Source organism: Rattus rattus, chromosome 16, assembly GCF_011064425.1.
Source record: "Rattus rattus isolate New Zealand chromosome 16, Rrattus_CSIRO_v1, whole genome shotgun sequence".
Lineage (NCBI taxonomy): Eukaryota > Metazoa > Chordata > Mammalia > Rodentia > Muridae > Rattus > Rattus rattus.
The window spans coordinates 40,101,935-40,119,427 of NC_046169.1; the positions used below are offsets into that span (position 1 = coordinate 40,101,935).

The 17,493-nt window shown below is 50.6% G+C and overlaps 1 protein-coding gene across 1 annotated transcript in view; it reads left to right on the top strand.

Annotated features, from left to right (window-relative positions):
• Positions 1 to 17,493, top strand: part of Coro1c (coronin 1C) — a 71,605-nt gene that overhangs the window by 45,347 nt on the left and 8,765 nt on the right. Inside the window, exon 3 of the mRNA XM_032886457.1 lies at positions 5,485 to 5,607. Coding sequence (XP_032742348.1) covers positions 5,485 to 5,607 — 123 coding nt within the window. The remainder of the gene's footprint in view (positions 1 to 5,484; positions 5,608 to 17,493) is intronic.

Below are 17,493 nucleotides of genomic sequence, written 5' to 3' on the forward strand. Positions count from 1 at the left end.
GGTAACTTGCTACAGGGGTTGCAGAGACTGAACTCATTCCCTGGCTTGGCTTCAGGTACTTTCACCTCTGAGCCCTCTCGCTGGGCCTTGTCGTCACATCTTTATAGCATATGCCCTTTGGTAAAAGGTCTGATTGCACTTTGATTTGATTTGATTTTGTTATGGGTGAGAAGGAAGAGCTGCTGTCCCTTCAGTGTGCACTTAGACCATCCCTCCCTCTGACCGTGCTCCTCACTATGTGTAACGAGTGCCTTTTGTGCAGTGCTGCTGTGTGTCGCTGCCGTTATTTGTTGGATGGATTTATGGTGACATCACAGCCAGGGGAAGCAGCTGCTTGCAGAGTATCCGGTGTTATTAACTCCGTTTCTGATGGCTGGCTGCCAGCAATCGCAAGGCCACTGTTGTGCTCACGGCACGGCCCCTGTCCTGGTGGGACCTTTTTTCCCTCTCAAAGCCTGGCATTGATGGCCAGTGACAGCTCAGAGAGCCGCCTCTTGGGTACTGTGCCTCCATTTATTTCTGAATAATTAAATTTCCATATGATCAAAGTGATCTTGTCCACACCCTGAAAGCATCAGTCATTATCATGACTTGTTGGGTTTATTTGTTGTTTGTGTATCTGTTGCCTTGTGCATAACTTGCTGTACAGACCAGGCCAGCCTTGAGCTCACAGAGCCATGCACCTCTGCCTCCAAGGGGCTGGGATTAAAGGTGCGCTACACCGTGCCCTGCTTACTGTTTTGGGTTTCAGTAGAAAGGAAGTCTGCAAGTTGTCAGTCAGCAGCAGGGGGTTCCTGGGAAATACTGCTGCAAGCTTTGCTGCTGTGCCTCAGCCGGGAATGGCAGACATTCTGTGCATGCTCTGAGATCTCACCAGGTTAAAGGGTGCAGGTGGACACCCTCCCAGTAACTTGTAGCGGGTACTGTCTAAGCTGGGGCGATTAGAGAAATGCCTCACATGTGGTTCCAGTTCACTAGGCTTGGTACTCCAGGCTCAGTCTCGATCTGTCTTGCTCTCATCAGCAGCCCCGTGTAGCCCAGACCAAATGCCACCTGCTATTCTGGGGAGTCCGGGTTCAGTAATATACTTTCTGTCACAGTGCCAGGCGGGGCTTGGGTACAGAAGCCTGGGGTAAGACAATTCAGCAGGAACAATATCAGTGGCGACCAATGAGGCGGCTCGGTTGTGGATGGAGGCTGCTGCTATGCCGGGTTCTGTTCTTGACAGACCCACACTGTGAAAGGAGAGTCCTGACGCCCAAAAGCTGTCCTCTGACTTCTGTACACCCGGGCAGCCATGACTCATACGCAGGCTTAATGTAAAATTCATAGCAGTGCATTGATATGTTTGAGTTTTCCTATTTTTTTATAGGAAGTATTGAATAAAATAAGATACTCATGTGCTTCCCCCAAGGTTGGGCAGATGTTAGTATTCTGCCATATTGGTTTCATCCCTCCTGAAAGAAGAGTACAGCGGCTGTGCTGGCTTGCCACCCCTGCTCATTCCTCAGAGACGCTCATCTTCTCAGATGTGCTCATGTGTGCTCTAGATTGTGGTCCTCTCAGTCCATGGGCACCCCCAGCAGTGCTAACAGTCCTGACACTGTCTGTGAGCACACGCCTCCATTTCCAGGCTTGTGTGGAACTTGTGTGTGAATATTTGTTCCCATGACGGAGGACAGCAGCAGACTGGGTCTTCCTTCTGTCACTGCTTGCAGTGCTGTAGGGACCCTTTCTCACATGAAAAGGAAAGGGACCTTTGATCCCTTACCAAGGTCATTTGGGAGGTGACACTTGACCTGACGCTGTTAGTCACAGGAGGAACTGTGACAACGATGACCGATGACGGCACTTCCGGTCAGATGTTCTCGTGTGTGTTGTTTGTAATGGAAGTCACGTGCCTCCTCGTCATCTTTAATTGATTTGTGGGTATGTGGGTGTGCACACGCAGGTGCCCATGGAGGCCGGGGAGTGTATGGGATCCCTTGGAGCTGGAGTAACAGATGGTTGTGAGCTGCCCAACATGGGTGCTGGGGCCTTATGGAAGAGCAGCAAGGGCCTTAGCCACTGCACGCCTTGCTGGTTTTAACTGGCACTTGTCTCGTGACCAGTGAGCCCGAGGATCTTCTCACACATCTGCTGGTTCCCAGGCTTCCCTGTGTGAGCCGCCCACTCCTGTCATCTGCCACTGTTCTGGCCGACTGTGCTATTGTCTCTTCCCTTGGCCTGTGTGAGTGTATTTGTTCTTTTGTTTTGAGACAGGGTCGCTTTGTAGCCCAGGCTGGTCTCCTCTCACGAGTCTCTTGCTCGTTTTCCTCAGTGCTTGGTTACAGGCATGAACCACAGTAGTTTAGAACAACTCATGCTGGGCTTGCTGGCTTGCTGGCTTGCTGGCTTGCTTCCTTCCTTCAAATGTTAACAATTATTTATTTTTATGTGCGTTTTGTTTGCATGCTTATGTGCCTGGCTGGCACCCTCTGAGGCCAGCAGAGGGCACTAGATCCCCTGCCTCTGGAGCTGCAGATGGCGGCTGTAAGCTTCAGGGTTGGGAACCAAGTCCTCTGGAAAGTCAGCAGTTCTAACTGTTGAGCCCTCTCTCCAGCCCAGCCCAGTGTTTGTTTGTTTAGTGGTCTGCGTGGTGTGAGTGAATGCTTTTGTGCTCTCTCCCCTCTGACCTGTGTCTGTGTGTCGCCCTCCTCCTGTCCCTCTGAGTCCACCTCAGTGCTGTCTTCTTTGGGAAGCTGGGCCAGGCCATCTTTTTGCCAGGACCTCACTGTGTAGTCCTGATGGCCCAGAACTCATTTTCCAGTGGTATTTCAGGGGTTTTGTTGTTTTTTGTTTTTAAATTAAGTTTCAACAAGTTACATTTTGTTCATAAGATTGTTCCCTCTGGAGTTTTCAGATGACTCTGGTGCTGCTCCTTGTGTCCCTCTTTGTGTTCCTCTTGTGTGTATTTGTTCCTTCTCTGATTCCCTGACCCGCCTGGTGTCGCACTCCTGTCTCTGTTACTGTCTAGTGTTTCATTTCTGCCTTTCTTCAGTCTGTACCCGTTAGCCATCATCACTGCTGCCTCACACTGGTGACTGGTGTGAAACTTACCGCACTGAGAGTGGGTTTCCTTTCTGCTGTTTATTCCTTTGAACAAAGAATACCATACTATTTGTGGTATGGTTTTTGTTGGAAATGTCCTTTTTTGTTGTTTGCTTTTTACAAAGGATCACTCTTGAATGATGATATAATCCATCTGAGTACTCCGTGCACACGCATTCTCTGCCGTGAGTGTGTGTGTATGCATGTGTGTATATGTGTGTATGTGTGTGTGTGAATGATATAATCCATCTGAGTACTCCGTGCACAGGCATTCTCTGCTGTGAGTGTGTGTGTGTGAGTGTGTGTATGTGTGTGTGTGTGTGAATGAAGATATAATCCATCTGAATACTCTATGCACAGGCATTCTCTGTCGGAGTGTGTGTGTGTGTGTGTGTGTGTGTGTGTGTGTGTGAATGATGATATATAATCAATCTGAGTACTCTGTGCACAGGCATTCTCTGCTGTGAGTGAGAGAGAGAGAGAGAGTGTGTGTGTGTGTGTGTGTGAAAGCATGTGTGTGAGTGTGTGTGTGAGAGAGCATGTGTGTGAGTGTGTGTGAGAGCGTGTGTGTGTGTGAAAGAGCGTGTGTGTGTGTGTGTGTGTGTGTGTGTGAATGATGATATATAATCCATCTGAGTACTCTGTGCACAGGCATTCTCTGCTGTGAGTGAGAGAGAGAGAGAGAGAGAGAGAGAGAGTGTGTGTGTGTGTGAAAGCATGTGTGTGAGTGTGTGTGTGAGAGAGCATGTGTGTGAGTGTGTGTGAGAGAGCATGTGTGTGTGTGTGTGTGAAAGAGCGTGTGTGTGTGTGTGTGTGTGTGAATGATGATATATAATCCATCTGAGTACTCTGTGCACAGGCATTCTCTGCTGTGAGTGTGTGTGTGTGTGTGTGTGTGTGTGTGTGTGTGTGTGTGTGTGTGTACCGGCCATGGTATTAGGTTAAAACTGTGAGGTTTATGCCTGTTGAGTCTAAAGATTCTTAGGCATCTGATGAACCCTGGGAAATTCTTGGTCATTATCTACATTATCTGCGGGATTGTCTGTTAACATGGGAGCCACATGTACCATTCATTGGTGAATTAGTGGTGGGGTAGTGTAAAAGCTGTGCTAGAAGAACTGATTGTGAAGGTTTTATTGAGTCCTCATTAGATCCAAGGTGCTATAAGCCATCTCTATATAGGTACCTGGGTCACCATAATAGGACCTTTTGATTTCCCTAAACATGTTTCTGTTGTCGGATTCTCACCATAAACCTGGGAGACCGGTATTGCTACCACCTGTCCTGCAGGTGATGAGCTATGCTGGGCTGTTGGCTTTCCTTGGGCTAACCTCTGAGCAGTGGGGCCTCAGTTCTAGCCTGTGTCTGATGCTGAGCATGTAGGCTCGTCAGGTTAGCACATTCCTCTCCCCCCCTCCCTTCCTCCCTCCCTTCCTCCCCCTCCCCCCTCCCCCCTCTGAAGATCCCCATGGATGGCTGGGTCAGATTTCAGACTGTTTACTTACCTGTAAAATTGCCAAGAAGCCCTGGGTCTGCTGTGGAGGGCAATCAATGCAGGCAGAGTGGCAGCACCGGTGGGTGGGTCTGTCTGTCACACAGCACCGTCCTGTTAGAGAAAGGAAATAGCTTTTGTGTGTGCCTATTGGTGACACAGTAGTTGTCTTAATTGACCCCAAATTGGTAGGTTGGCATGTTAGATTCAGACAGGTAACATGGGCGCCCCGTGGTGACCTAGGTATCAGTAAACATTTTCTTCTTAGCCTGGCAGGCATCACAGCCTTGCCCTTTAGACTCTGCACCACAGTTCCTGTGGCTTTCCTTCTCTTCCCAAACCTCCAGCAGCTCATGTGCTCCGATAGCTCGTTCTCCTCCTTAGATGTGGGGGGCTGGAGAAGGGGCTCAGCAGTCGAGAGGTTGTACTGTTCTCGTAGAGGACCCAAGGTCGGGTTCCAGCTCACAGCTGCCTGTAACCCCAGCTGTCAGAGGATCCTGTGCCTCTGGCCTCTGGGTACTCCTGTATACAGACCCCATAATTTAAAATAAAAAGGGAATTAGATTTTACATTAGAGTAATACCGAGGGTCCCCCTTAACCTAGTAAAGCTTGTCCACAACAGTGCTGCTGCTGTAGAAGGTACTTGGCTGGGAAGGCTCAGGAGTTCTCTGCATTGTTTTTACTGCAGACTGAACATTTGGGTTCTGGGATTTAGGTCTTTGCCATTGATGGAGTGCCGCTAGTAGTGAGTTCTAGGGGTGAAAGTGAACAGCCCTTACTAGTTGGCACTGAGGATGTATGTGATCATATACGATGGCAGAGGTTGTGATGGCAGTGACGGACAGGTGCTCACGTGTTGATGTCACACTGTGTTACATGATCCATTTGTCTCTTCTTCCAGACAGGGCGAATTGACAAATCCTACCCTACAGTGTGTGGCCACACAGGACCAGTGCTGGACATAGACTGGTGCCCACACAACGACCAGGTCATCGCCAGCGGCTCAGAGGACTGCACTGTGATGGTAAGTCCCCCGGGTGGGCATGACACAAACCACCGGGACCCACTTCCCGCTCCCAGCGCTGTGCTCACACACGTGTGTGTAAGAATCCTAGCTGTTGGCTTCATTGGATTACACCACACGGCTTCGTGAGAGGTGAGCTGTTTCTTGTTTTCTTTTCTGAGAGGGGGCGCTCGTCAACAGTTGATATGTATAGGGAATATTTGGGTGCAGTAAAATGATTTTCTAATAATTTTATTAATGACATTTGACTGTGCACCTCCTACCAAAAAAGAAGATGGAAAGACTTGTCACCCACTGTGCAGCCAGATGCCACACACAGCAAGTGTTGTCATCCACTCTGCAGTTATAGGCGGGGACGGGGATGGTGGGACGGGAGCAAGGGCTGGTTCCCAGGCTCATGCCAGAAGGAAGGTGTTCTCTTCTGCTCCTGAAGAGGAACCTTATTTTATGTGTAGGTGTTTTACCTGTGTGCATTCCTGTCTGTCTGTGCACCCTGTAAACACAGGGCCTACACTGGCCAGAGGAGGACAGTGTACTTGGGGCTGGAGGTAAATGTTGTGAGCCTCCCGTGGGGGCTAGAAATTGAACCTGGGTCCTTCATAAGAGCGGCCAGTTTTCTTAACTACTGAGCCATCTCTGCAACAACAGAAACTGTGTTTTGAGAAAGAACTTTCTTGCTAGATAGCCCATGCTGGTGCTGACACTCCTATACTCTGCTGACCCTCCTGCTTCCGCCCTCCAACTCCTGCCTCCCAGCACCTTTCAAGATAGTGTTCCTCATGTGAACTTCCCTCTATGTAAGATGAGTGACCTGGGTCAGTTCTCAGTATGTGATCAGTATGTGCTGTGTAGTTGGATGGTGTCTCAGGGTTGTACTGCTGTGAATACATATCATGACCAAGGCAACTCTTATAAGAACAACATTTAATTGGGGCTGGCTTACTGGTTCAGAAGTTCAGTCCATTATCATCATGTGGGAACATGGCAGCATCCAGGTAGGCATGGTGCAGGAGGAGCTGAGAGCTCTACATCTTCATCCGAAGGCTGCTAGAAGAATTCTGACCTCCAGGCAGCTAGGATGAGGGTCTTAAAACCCACACCCACAGTGACACACCTACTCCAACAAGGTTATGCCTACTCCACAGGGCCACAGCTCCGTATAGTGCCACTGCCCAGACTAAGCATAGACAAACCATCACAGATGTCAACTTGATACAAACTAGAAGCATTTAGGAAGAGGGAGTATCAATTAAGAAAATTGGCCTACAGGCATCTTCTTAAATGATGATTGATATGAGAGAGCCCAGCCCATTGTGGGCAGTGACACCCTTGGGCAGGTGGTCCTGGGTTCTATAAGAAAGCAGGCTGAGCAAGCCATGGGAAGCAAGCCAGCAAGCAGCACCCTCCACAGCCTCTGCACCAGCTCCTGCCCCCCTCCAGGCTCCGCCCTGCCTTCCCTCAGTGGTGCACTCTGATGAGGAGCTACATAGCTGAAGTCCTGTCTTCCCCAGACTGCTGTGGGTTATGGTGTCCGTCACAGTTGGAGACTAAGACACAACGCTTTCCCAAGTGCATTGACAAGGTTAGACGGAAGCATGGTGGGGGCTACTGTTGCCCTGACCCTGCAAATATTAACCCCCCTGAGTTACAGTCTCCCTCAGGCGGGAACTGGAGAACCATGCTCCTCTCATTGCTGTCCTGGTGTCTTATTTGGTTGTTTTGTTTGTTCTTTAGATTCTTTCTGTTGTCCATGGAACAAAACATTGTTTAGGGTGCTTGTTAGCTAAATAGTTTACTTAGACCAGTTAGTTCCTGAAGTATTATTTAAACATTTCCCCCTTTCCTTATGGGCTTTTGGCAGCTGAGAGCGTATTGAATGTGCCGCCAGTAAAGGAGTCCGTCTGTGTGTGTTTCTCCTGTGTGTGTGCTTCTGTGCGTGTGCTTCTGTGCGTGTGCTTCTGTGCGTGTACTTGCTAGACTGATGACTAATGACTGGGTACTGGAAAGGAACACAGGTTAGACCTGCTGCCAGGGCCTGCAGCTGAGAGTCCCAACTGCTGTGGAAAAGGCAGGTTTGATGTGTTTCCTTATTGCCAGCCTTGCAGACCACATTACTCTTTAAACAACAACTTCGACAAAACACTACTGTTGCAGAATGTAGCAGTAGGTGGGCCAGGTGCTTTCTTACTCCCCCTCCTACACACCCTTCAGGTCACTCGTGCCTCTTCCTGTAGGATGCTAGCAGCTCGCCCACGTGGGCCTCTCTAAACACCAGGTGGGCATAGCAGTTTAAAAACCGGGCAGCAGCTCTTAAGTCTATCTGTGCTGTCCCTCTTCTTCCCGGCTCTGCTGTGGGGGTTGTACGACCTGTGCTTTTCAGTCTGGGTTTTGCTGACTGTGTCCTTGCCGAGCAGGTCAGGGCTCTGGCCTGAATTTGCTGCAGATGTGCAAACCTCGAGTTCTGTAGGTCCAGTCCCTGGAGCGAGGCTCTTGTGGCTCCCTCCTGTTGGGTCTGCACAGCTATTGGAGTTTTGTTCCTACACCTGGTGACTCACTAAAGGAGCCCAGAGTGGCTTTCGTAGCTGCTGCTTCTCTTTTCTAAACTGAGCCAAAGTTCACAGGGCACCGCTCCGTCTGCTCAGTTGCTTGGTGCTCCAGGTGGAATAGGGAGGGGCAGTGAGCACCAGGCTCTTCCATTTCTTCCTGTTTCCAGGGCGATGACTTCGTCCTCCTTCATCCTCAGAAGAAGCTCCCCCTGCACTTCATTTGGGCTAATGGACTTGAACCTATCTGATGGGTTTAGAAACTGTCACATCTCGGAGCTCAGCCTGTCCTGCCTTCTCCAGTGAGACCGGAAGTGATCGTTGATCACTCCTTGCTGTGATTCATTCAAGGGCCTTGGGCCTCCCCACCAGTCTTTAAATTGGTGGTTTCTGTTACCTCCTGGTGTTGCGGGTGTTCATTGTAAGCTGCATCCCTGTTCTCAGAAGTAATGTCTGAGCCTTCGTTATGTTTAGACACCTTGGCCACAGCGTTGGCCGTTCTCCGACTAGCTCGTAACTTAATATTCCATTTATTCTAATCTAAGTTCTGCCATGAGCAGGTTACCTCTGCTCAGCTTTCATGACTTTTCCCCCTTCATGTCCAGGGATGAATCTTCGGTGCTTGGCTCTATCCCAGAGTCCTGTCTGCTTATGGGATACCCACCTTCTCGTCTGCACTTCCTATTGGCCATAGTTTTTCTCTTTTATTGATGGGTGATGTATCTGTACCATACACAGGAGAGTGTCTCTCCATCCTGGTGTATTTCAATGGAAAGTGATGTTTCCGCACCCTGGTCTGGGTGCTGGGGTGATTGACCACGGTGTTGTTGCCAATCCTTAGTGATCTAGGAAGGATCTAGAGCCGTGGCTCTCAACCTTCTTATTGCTGCCACCCTTCACACAGTTCCTCGTGTTGTGGATCCTCCCCCAACCATAAAATTATTTTGTTGCCACTTCGTCTGAAATTTGGCTCCTGTTATGAATTGTAATGCAGATGTCTAACATGCAGGACAGCTCACATGTGACCCCGAGGTCACCTCCCGCAGCTGACAACTGCTGAGCTGGGAGGGTGTAAGCAGTTAGAGGTGTGACACTGCTCAGCTGGCATTTGCAGGTCACAGCAGGACCCAGTGGAACCTCCAGCAGGTTGTGCCCCGTCTCCAGTTTTCCTCTCTGAGTGTCCTGCTCCCCAGGGGTGCAGAGGGTAGATGTGACTGTCACTTCCTCTCCCATGTCATAGAGAACAGACTCTGGTGGATTTGATCTGTACACCTGCCTTTCGCCCTGGGCCCTTTCTTCTTTCTTTAGTCCGTAGGTCTTGCTGCTGCTTCTTACATCTTACTTACCTTTGAGGACCTGTGCTTCTGTGTATACCAGTGTATACCACTCATTTAGTGTGGCTTAGTCCAGTCCCACAGCCTTTGGGCGAGGGAGGTGGCGCTGTTGTGGCTGGTGTGAATGAAGGCAGTGGCGGTACAGTCTCCTGGTGTACCAGATGTCCATATGGTCTTCCCAGTAATAACATGCTTAGAAAGCACCCACCCTCTTATGTCGCATAAGTGGGAGGATAGCAGGTGTGCTGGAGCACCAGCTGAGCCCTGTTCTCCATGTGAGCTGCTAGGGTGGACAGGTGGCTTCCTGTGAAGACATCTGTTTTACAAGTTGCTGTCCTCATCCCAGACCAGCAGTCCCAATGGCTTCCCTTGCTCAGTCTCTGGTCTGTCCGGGGACCAGCTTGTTTGCAGCTGATTGCAGAGAATAGCTTTGACTGCTGCAGCCTGCAGAGCAGGTGTGTGGGGCGGGGCTTTGGGCTGGATGTCCTCTCAGTGCCAGCACTCTTAGACCTTCCTCAGACCAAGCTCTTCTCGGCCTCTTTGTGACAGCTGGGGCCCAGCTGCCATCTTACCTTCCCTTGGGCCTTTGCTCCTCTTAGCATCTTGGGCCGCTACTTTTTATCTGGAGTGCATTGTTTGCTGGGTGCTGGGAGTGCAACCTGGGTCCTCTGGCAACAAGTGTTCCTAACTGCTCAGCCATCTCCTTCAGTCCACCTCTGACTGTGGGAGTGGGAGTGCACTTGTGCATGCCTGGGTGTATATGCGTGAGTGTTTGCACTTAATTCCTGTGTCTTAGAAGTTTCCAAGATGGCTTGGTTTGACTTGCAGAGCATGCTGATGTTCAGAAACGTGTGTGTGTGTGTGTGTGTGTGTGTGTGTGTGTGTGTGTGTGTGTGTGTGTGTGTATCTTTGGGCGCGTGTGCACATGTGTGGGCCTTGCTTTCCCGGCCTGCCTTTGCTTGGCCTCTCATTCCTATGCTCTGCAGGGGGGAGGCTGTCAGAGGGTGGGTCCCCCTCTTCCCACTTCTCACCTCCTCAAATGAGATTAGCCATTCACTCCGGTTTCTCTCCATTGGCCTGTCTTGGAGAGAGGAGCCCTTGCTAGTGGGTTTTGAGAACACTAGGCCCAGCCTACGCCTACCTCTCCAGTCCCGGAGTGGAGGTGAGGGGCTCCAGTGAGCAGTGGCTCCTAAAAAGGCAACCCTCTCTCAGTTGACAGTGTGTCAGTGGCCTGCTCCACAAGCTCAGAGAAGTAGGGTGCCTCTATCACTAGGATTTTGGGGTGCTTTGGTCTGTTACCAGCCTTGTTTTTATTTGAGGTTTGGGGTATTCCAACGCCAGCTATAATTCAGACCTCAGTCTTAGAGAAATCCTCTGCTGCTGCTCCTACATTGGCAGGGCAAATGCTTTGTTAGTTGAATAGTGCTCTGGGCCAAATCTAATTTCCTTAGATCTTAAGTGTGGGCCACACTGAGGCTGCTGTTCACTCAGGAGCTCCATGTGAGTGCTGACAGGCTTGAAGGTGTCAGAGCCCAGAGACCATTACGACTCAGCTTCCTGTCTCCGCCCTCTACCACTGTGCTGAGGACAGTTAAAGCTGGCAGGAGATTGTAGACATTGAAGGCTCCCCACCCCTTGTTTTAAACCCAGGAGGTCTGGGTAGTTGCTCAAACTCTGGCTATGGCAGTGTCCCTGGAGCTGCAGGTGATAGGCACAGTTTGTTTGGGTCTTGGCCCAGCTGAGAAGTTCCTGTCCAGGCAGGCGCTCTCAGCCCCCACCTCACAGACAGCATGGCTGAGGTAAGGCCAGGCCTGGGGAGAGAGGGTCACGGAGGTGGGGATGCAGAACACCTGTGCTGAGTGTGGGGACGTCATGGACCCATGGCAGCAAGGACACCTTCAACCTTGAGGAGCCAGCCATCGCCTCGCAGAGCTGTGAGGGGATGAGCCCAGGCTAAGAACTGCGTCTGGATTATTTAAGCCGGTTGAGTTGTGAGCGTGGGTCTGCTCGTTTTATGAGCTGACTTGGCTGAAGTGGTGTCTCTCAGTGTCAGGAGGGTGGGGTTTGAAAGTCTATGATCTCCATTATTTACCTATAGCTTTGAATTGATGATTCTCCTGCTTCCGTTCCCAAATGCTGGATTATAGGAATGGACCGCCATGCTTAGCGTCTCCATCTTTTCTGTTTGGTTGGTTTGGTTTTTGTTCTTTTTCAAGACAGGGTTTCTCTGTGTACCCTTGGCTGTCCTGGAACTCTGTAGACCAGGCTGGCCTTGAACTCAGAGATTCATCTACCTCCGCCTCCAGAGTGTTATGATTAACGGCGTGTACCACTACCTGGCTGCTTCTCCAAATTTTATTATTTTTATTTTATTATTTTTTTTTTACATTTTACTTCGTTTCATAGGGGGTACCTGTAGAGATCAAAGGACACCTTTTTAGGAATTGGTTCTCTTTCCTCCTTGCCGAGGCAGGGCCTTTTGCTACTGCACTGTGTGTCCCAGGATTAGTTGGCTGGTGGTCTCCAGGTGACTCTCCTGTCTGTCTGTCTGTCTGTCTGCTTGCCTGTCTGTCTGCTTGCCTGTCTGTCTGAATGTCGTCTCCCTGTAGGAGCGAACCACCATAGCCATGTTTCACGTGGCTTCCAGGAACGGAACCTAGCCATCAGGCTGTGTAGCAAACACTTCTGCCCACTGAGCCATCCTGCCAGCCCAGCCTCTCCTTTTAAAGGCATATTCTTTAAGCAGCCTGAAAATGGAGTGTGGTGGGCAGCTTGCATTTTAGGGCCTGCTGTTCGGAGCAGTGTTTGACACTGACAGGCAGCAGGTAAACTCTCATCCCAGAAGCTACCCTTGGCTTCTAGTCCAGGGTTTTGTATTGTGCGCCCTGCTCTTTGACGGTAGTTTCCTATGGAGTTTTTCAGATTGTGGCTTCTCAGTATTTTACTTGGAGGAAATGGCAGTCACTGAAATAATTCCAAGAACAGTCAGGTCAGGTCGTGGCTGCTGCTGGCTACCCTCGTAGGAGAGCAGTAATCAGACGCAGATGCAGAAGCTGTGGTTCAGACGGTGAGAGGTGAAAAGATACCCTTAGCTGGCCGCAGCTGGCCCCTCACCTGTCCCCAGCTGTCACATCCTAAGCAGCCACAGCTTGTTGGTTCATGGTGAACGCGTTCACCTCTCTTCCCACATCAGTCCTTATCCTATAGGAGTGAAGGGACGTAAGCACCGTGCCAGGTTTGCCTGTGCTTTTGTCATGGGTTTTCAGCAGACTTCACTCATACGATAGAAGCAGAGCCCTGATGTGGTGTGCCTGGTGTGCCTGGTGTGCCTGGTGTACAGAGCCCCTCTGGGCTGTTCACTGTTTGTGTGCCTTACACACATCCAGCCTTAGTCCCAAGCCCAGTTTGCCCTCTACAAAACATGGAGGTGCCACGCTCTGCCTCGTGGGGCCTCCAGATTGTTCTGCAGCAAGTCCCTCACCTAGCGGCTTGAGGGACCTTCTCTTCATGTTCCCTTTGAAATTGGTGCCCTGGACTCTTTAAAAACATGACCTTCTGCAAGAAAGCACTTCACAGCTGTGACTCTAGTGTCCCACCCAGCAGTCAGGGCCCAGCGGGTGATCAGATAGGAGAATGGGGTCTGGAAACACTTTGTGTGCTTTAAATTTGTCCCATTCTTGAAAAATAAAACCATTAAACCAGTTGCATTGACTCCTTATGGGGAGCAGGTTTCTCCTGCCTGTATCCTGTTGGCCTGGCTCCCTGCAGCCGTGCTCCCCCCTAACACACACACACACACACACACACACACACACACACACACACACACACATACACACAGTGTGCAGGCGTTCACACGTGGAGGGGACACAGCATCAGGCTTTGCACACGTGCGTGCGCATGTTTTCAGAACTGGGTGGGTTTTCAGTGGTTGAGTCCCGCTTTCATCTGGAAGCCCTTTGGGGCTGATTGTTATTTTCCTTCCTTTCTTTCAAAACAAAACGTTACTATGGTAATGTGTCATCCAGCAGAATTTTTAAGGACGTGGAGACTTCTTTTTAATAGGGTATTGACCTGTCCTTGAGTGCTGAGGTGCTGCTCCCGATCCTCTGTGTGTGTGTGTGTGGGGGGTGTCGCGCGTGTCTGCTGTTTGCATCCCTGCTCAGTGAGTGTTGTTTGAGAAAGCAGATTGGTGTTGAGGTACCAGTCTGTAGCCACGGGAACAGAGAAAACCTCGCCAGCCCTCACAGACAGCATCAGCACTGATTGTCCTAGACATAAGCAAGGGCTTTCACACACAGGACATGTGTAAGTGGGTACTAGTGAGTTCACTAGAGCCTGAAAGCGTGTGTGATCACAGCAGAGAAGAGGTGTGCTCAGGAACAGAGCAGGCCAGCCCGTGTGCTGGGCCTGTCTGGGCCTTGATCTGCCTGTTTGTACGGATCTCTGTGATGGCACAGGGGAGACAGGAGAACGCATCACATAGCTGGGAAACCCAGGCTTGTCAGAAGGTTTGTGCAGCTGAGGAGGGCAGTGTCCAGAACCCAGGCCTTCCAGCTGCAGAGCCTGGCTCCCTCCCCATGAGCAGTTTCCTATTAGGGTAGTGCTGTGCAGAACATTAGCTCAGTTGACCTTTCCAGAACCCTCTGTAAGCCAGGCCCTGCTCCCTTAGTATAAACAAGGAGTTTGGCTCCCAGCACCTAATGGTTTAGTGCTAACGTGGCTAATTAGCATCCCAGCCCAAGGCTCAGTCAGATGCCAGCTTGTGTACAAGAATAAGAACAGAGTGGCCTCTGCTCTGTGTCCCTGGGAAGCAAGACCTTCAGTCCGCATGACAGCCCATTACCAGAAGTGGCAGGCACCCTCCAGGCAGAGAGCCAGATGGTGACAGCCGAGAGCAGGGCCTGTAGCACCAGCCAGAAGGGGAGCTAACTGAGGGACACAGCCCTTCCCACCGCTCACATCCAGAGGGTGTGCTGACTGACGGACACAGCCCTTCCTACCGCTCACATCCAGCTCTGTTTGCTCACATCAACTCCGCAAAGACGGCCTCTGGTATCTTTGCATTTCGTTCCTCAGACTTTCCCAGACACCTCTTCAGCTCTTGGCATCCTCTTGACTGGTTCCTTTCTCTGCCAGCCCCCAATAGCCGCTCCCAGGCAGGCTTTGTGCGTTTGTCGGTGTCCTTTGGAACTGGCTACTTGATTTCCTCTTTTCTTCCCTTTCCCCTGCTCCTCTTCATTCTTAGACTTCCTGAAGGACCGGCTCCTGTGATGTGGTCCTGACTGCGCTCCCATTTCAGTCAGCACCTGCTTACGGCAGCAGCAGCACAGCATTGGTCACACTGGGCATCATCCTAAATGTTCACATTAACGTGCCCACTGTCCACCATCACCCCAGGTTCAGTGCATCCGCCAGCTCACCGCACTACACATCCTCAGCCCCGCTGGAGCACACTGCTGTGGTGGCCCACATTTGGGGTGCATTTGTGGGACTGGAAGTCCTGCAGCTCCAGCGCCTTCCGTATCTGGTTGTCAGTGTGTTGAAAGCTCAGCTGAGTCACTGAGTCCTTAGTACCTGCTTTGTGGTAGCTCCTCAGATGTGTGAAAGGAGCCCAGTCTCTGTGCCTGGTGGAGAGCCATCAGTCTGCTCAGCATACAGTGCAGTCACCAGCTGGCCTGGTCTAAGATGCTGTCATATGGGGGCTGGAGAGATGGCTCAGCGGTTAAGAGCACTGGCTGCTCTTCCAGAGGTCCTGAGTTCAATTCCCACAACCACATGGTGGCTCACAACCATCTGTAGTGGGACTGATGCCCTCTTCTATGTACATGAAAGTAAAATGCTCATATGTAAAACATGCAAATAATTAAGAAAAAGTTTAAAATTCTGTCCTGTAATCAATGTTCTGCTTTCATCGTTGTGTTACTCTTTACTCAAGCAAGAGGGTGAAGGAGGAGATTAGAAAAATGGAAGTGGAAGGTAGTGCTGATCTCAGCGCCTGTGCTCCACAGCACAAATACTGTGACAGCCTGAGCCTCCTCAGAATTTACCAAGCTCACTATTGATGGCCTTGGGAATCTCAGCAGGCCAAGGCGAGGCGAGGGCGACACCTGGGGGTAGGGTGTGGAGTTACCACGCCTGAGTGCCTCTTGAGTCGGTCACCCACATTCATGACCGCATCTGCCAACACCATGCTTGCATCAGAGTGACCCCACTGTTTCCCTGCATTCTGCTCGGCTTCAGTCGTGATTATCCTCAGCCAGGTTCAACCGGAGTTGGCTAATCAGAAACTTTTAGGCTTTATTCAGAATTTTAGAAAGTGTCAGGATGAAGCCCTACTGGAAAGTAAGGCAACTGCCCCTGCAGGCCAAGGGAGCAGATCTGTCCTGCCAGGGTGGGTTGAGGCAAGGCATACTGTCAACCTGCCTTCTCCTCTGGCCTCAGCTGCCTGTGTAAACGTCACTGAGTGCTGGGAGCTGGGGCAGAACGTTAGGCGACCCCTAGGCTTGAGCCTCAAGAGGTTGATTTATTTTGCTGTGATTTGCACGAGGTGTTATATTTACCTCAAGTGGAATCCAATCATGACAGTGAGCAAATCACCCAGGAGGCTGAGGCAGGAGAATCTCTGGTGAGGACAGCCAAGGCTACACAGAGAAATTTATGTGTTGAAAAACAAAAAAAGAATGATCCTCAAGCTGGAGAGACGGCTGGGCCATGCAGGGCACTTGCTGTTCTTGAAGAGGCTCCAGGGTGTTAGAGGGTAATTGTTTTAAACTTCACTCTTCGTGGAGTGGACACCATGCAATGATGCTCTTCTGGGGCACAGGCACCATTCCGCTTTCCTGTGACAGTTCCTAGGGAAAGCCTCCATTATCGCCTGGTGTGCTGTGCGGCTGGGGTGTGGGTTCTTGCCTCTGAGTCTGAGGTGGGGAGGGTGTTTTTGAATTTGATGCCAGACTGGGCATAGCAAGACCCTAAAACAAGAAACAAGACAGAGCCCTCCGCTTCCTTCCACGCTGCTGTGTCCTTCCCTTCCCCTCCCTGTGAGACACTGTGCAGTCTGATGTCACTGTCAGTCAGCGCTGCCTGCGTGTGCCTGTGCGCAGTGAGTGCACTAACGATGTCGGCAGTTCTCCTCTCTGCTCTCCCTCACCCCTTCTGACTCACATCCTCGCTAAGCCAGGAGCCTACAGGCTCAGTTCTGCTGTGTCTGCACCCACCTCAGCAAGTGCTGGAATCCGGCATGCACGGCCATGGCTGGCTCTGTATTTGGTGTGGCAATCCAAACTCAAGAGTTCCTGTAGAGTGAGCACTCGGCCTCGCTGGGCCGTCTCCTTAAGACATAATTCACAGGGCCAACACGAGGGCTCCACAAAGGCACTGCCATTCGAGCCTTGTGATGTGAGTTCAATCCCTAGAAGCCATGCAAAGTTAGAAGAAAAGAAGCAACTGTACAGAGTTGTCCTCTGACCTTCACGTGCGCGCACGCACGCGCACACACAAACACACACAGAGAAGCACACAGAATGGGCTCATGTAAGATGTACAGTTCAGTGGTCTCTAATATGTTCATGAATGTGCATAGCCACCAACACAGATATTGAATATTTTCGCCATCTCAAGAAAGGAATGTGGGGCATAGTGACTTTTAATAAATGGTAGTTCAGAGCTGTCTAGTACCCACTAGACAGTGGTTATACATTGAAAGGAAAGCACAAAATGACGGAATCCCTCAAAGACCACTGAGGTAAACACTCGGCTGGCGCATTCATGTGGACACAGGCTCTGTGTTTTTGCATGTGGGATGTGGGAATATTTCTACCACACTGTAGAAGGGAAATCTTACCAAAGAGAAAGAACATTACTGGTCAGAGTGAGTAGCTGTGCTTCCTAGGACACCACTGGCCTGGCAGGTCACAGCTAAGGAAGCAGTTATCAAGTGTTTAGTGTGTTTGCGTTTTTAAATAACCACACACTTGAATGTGCCTTTCACTCGGGTGCTGCTGGGC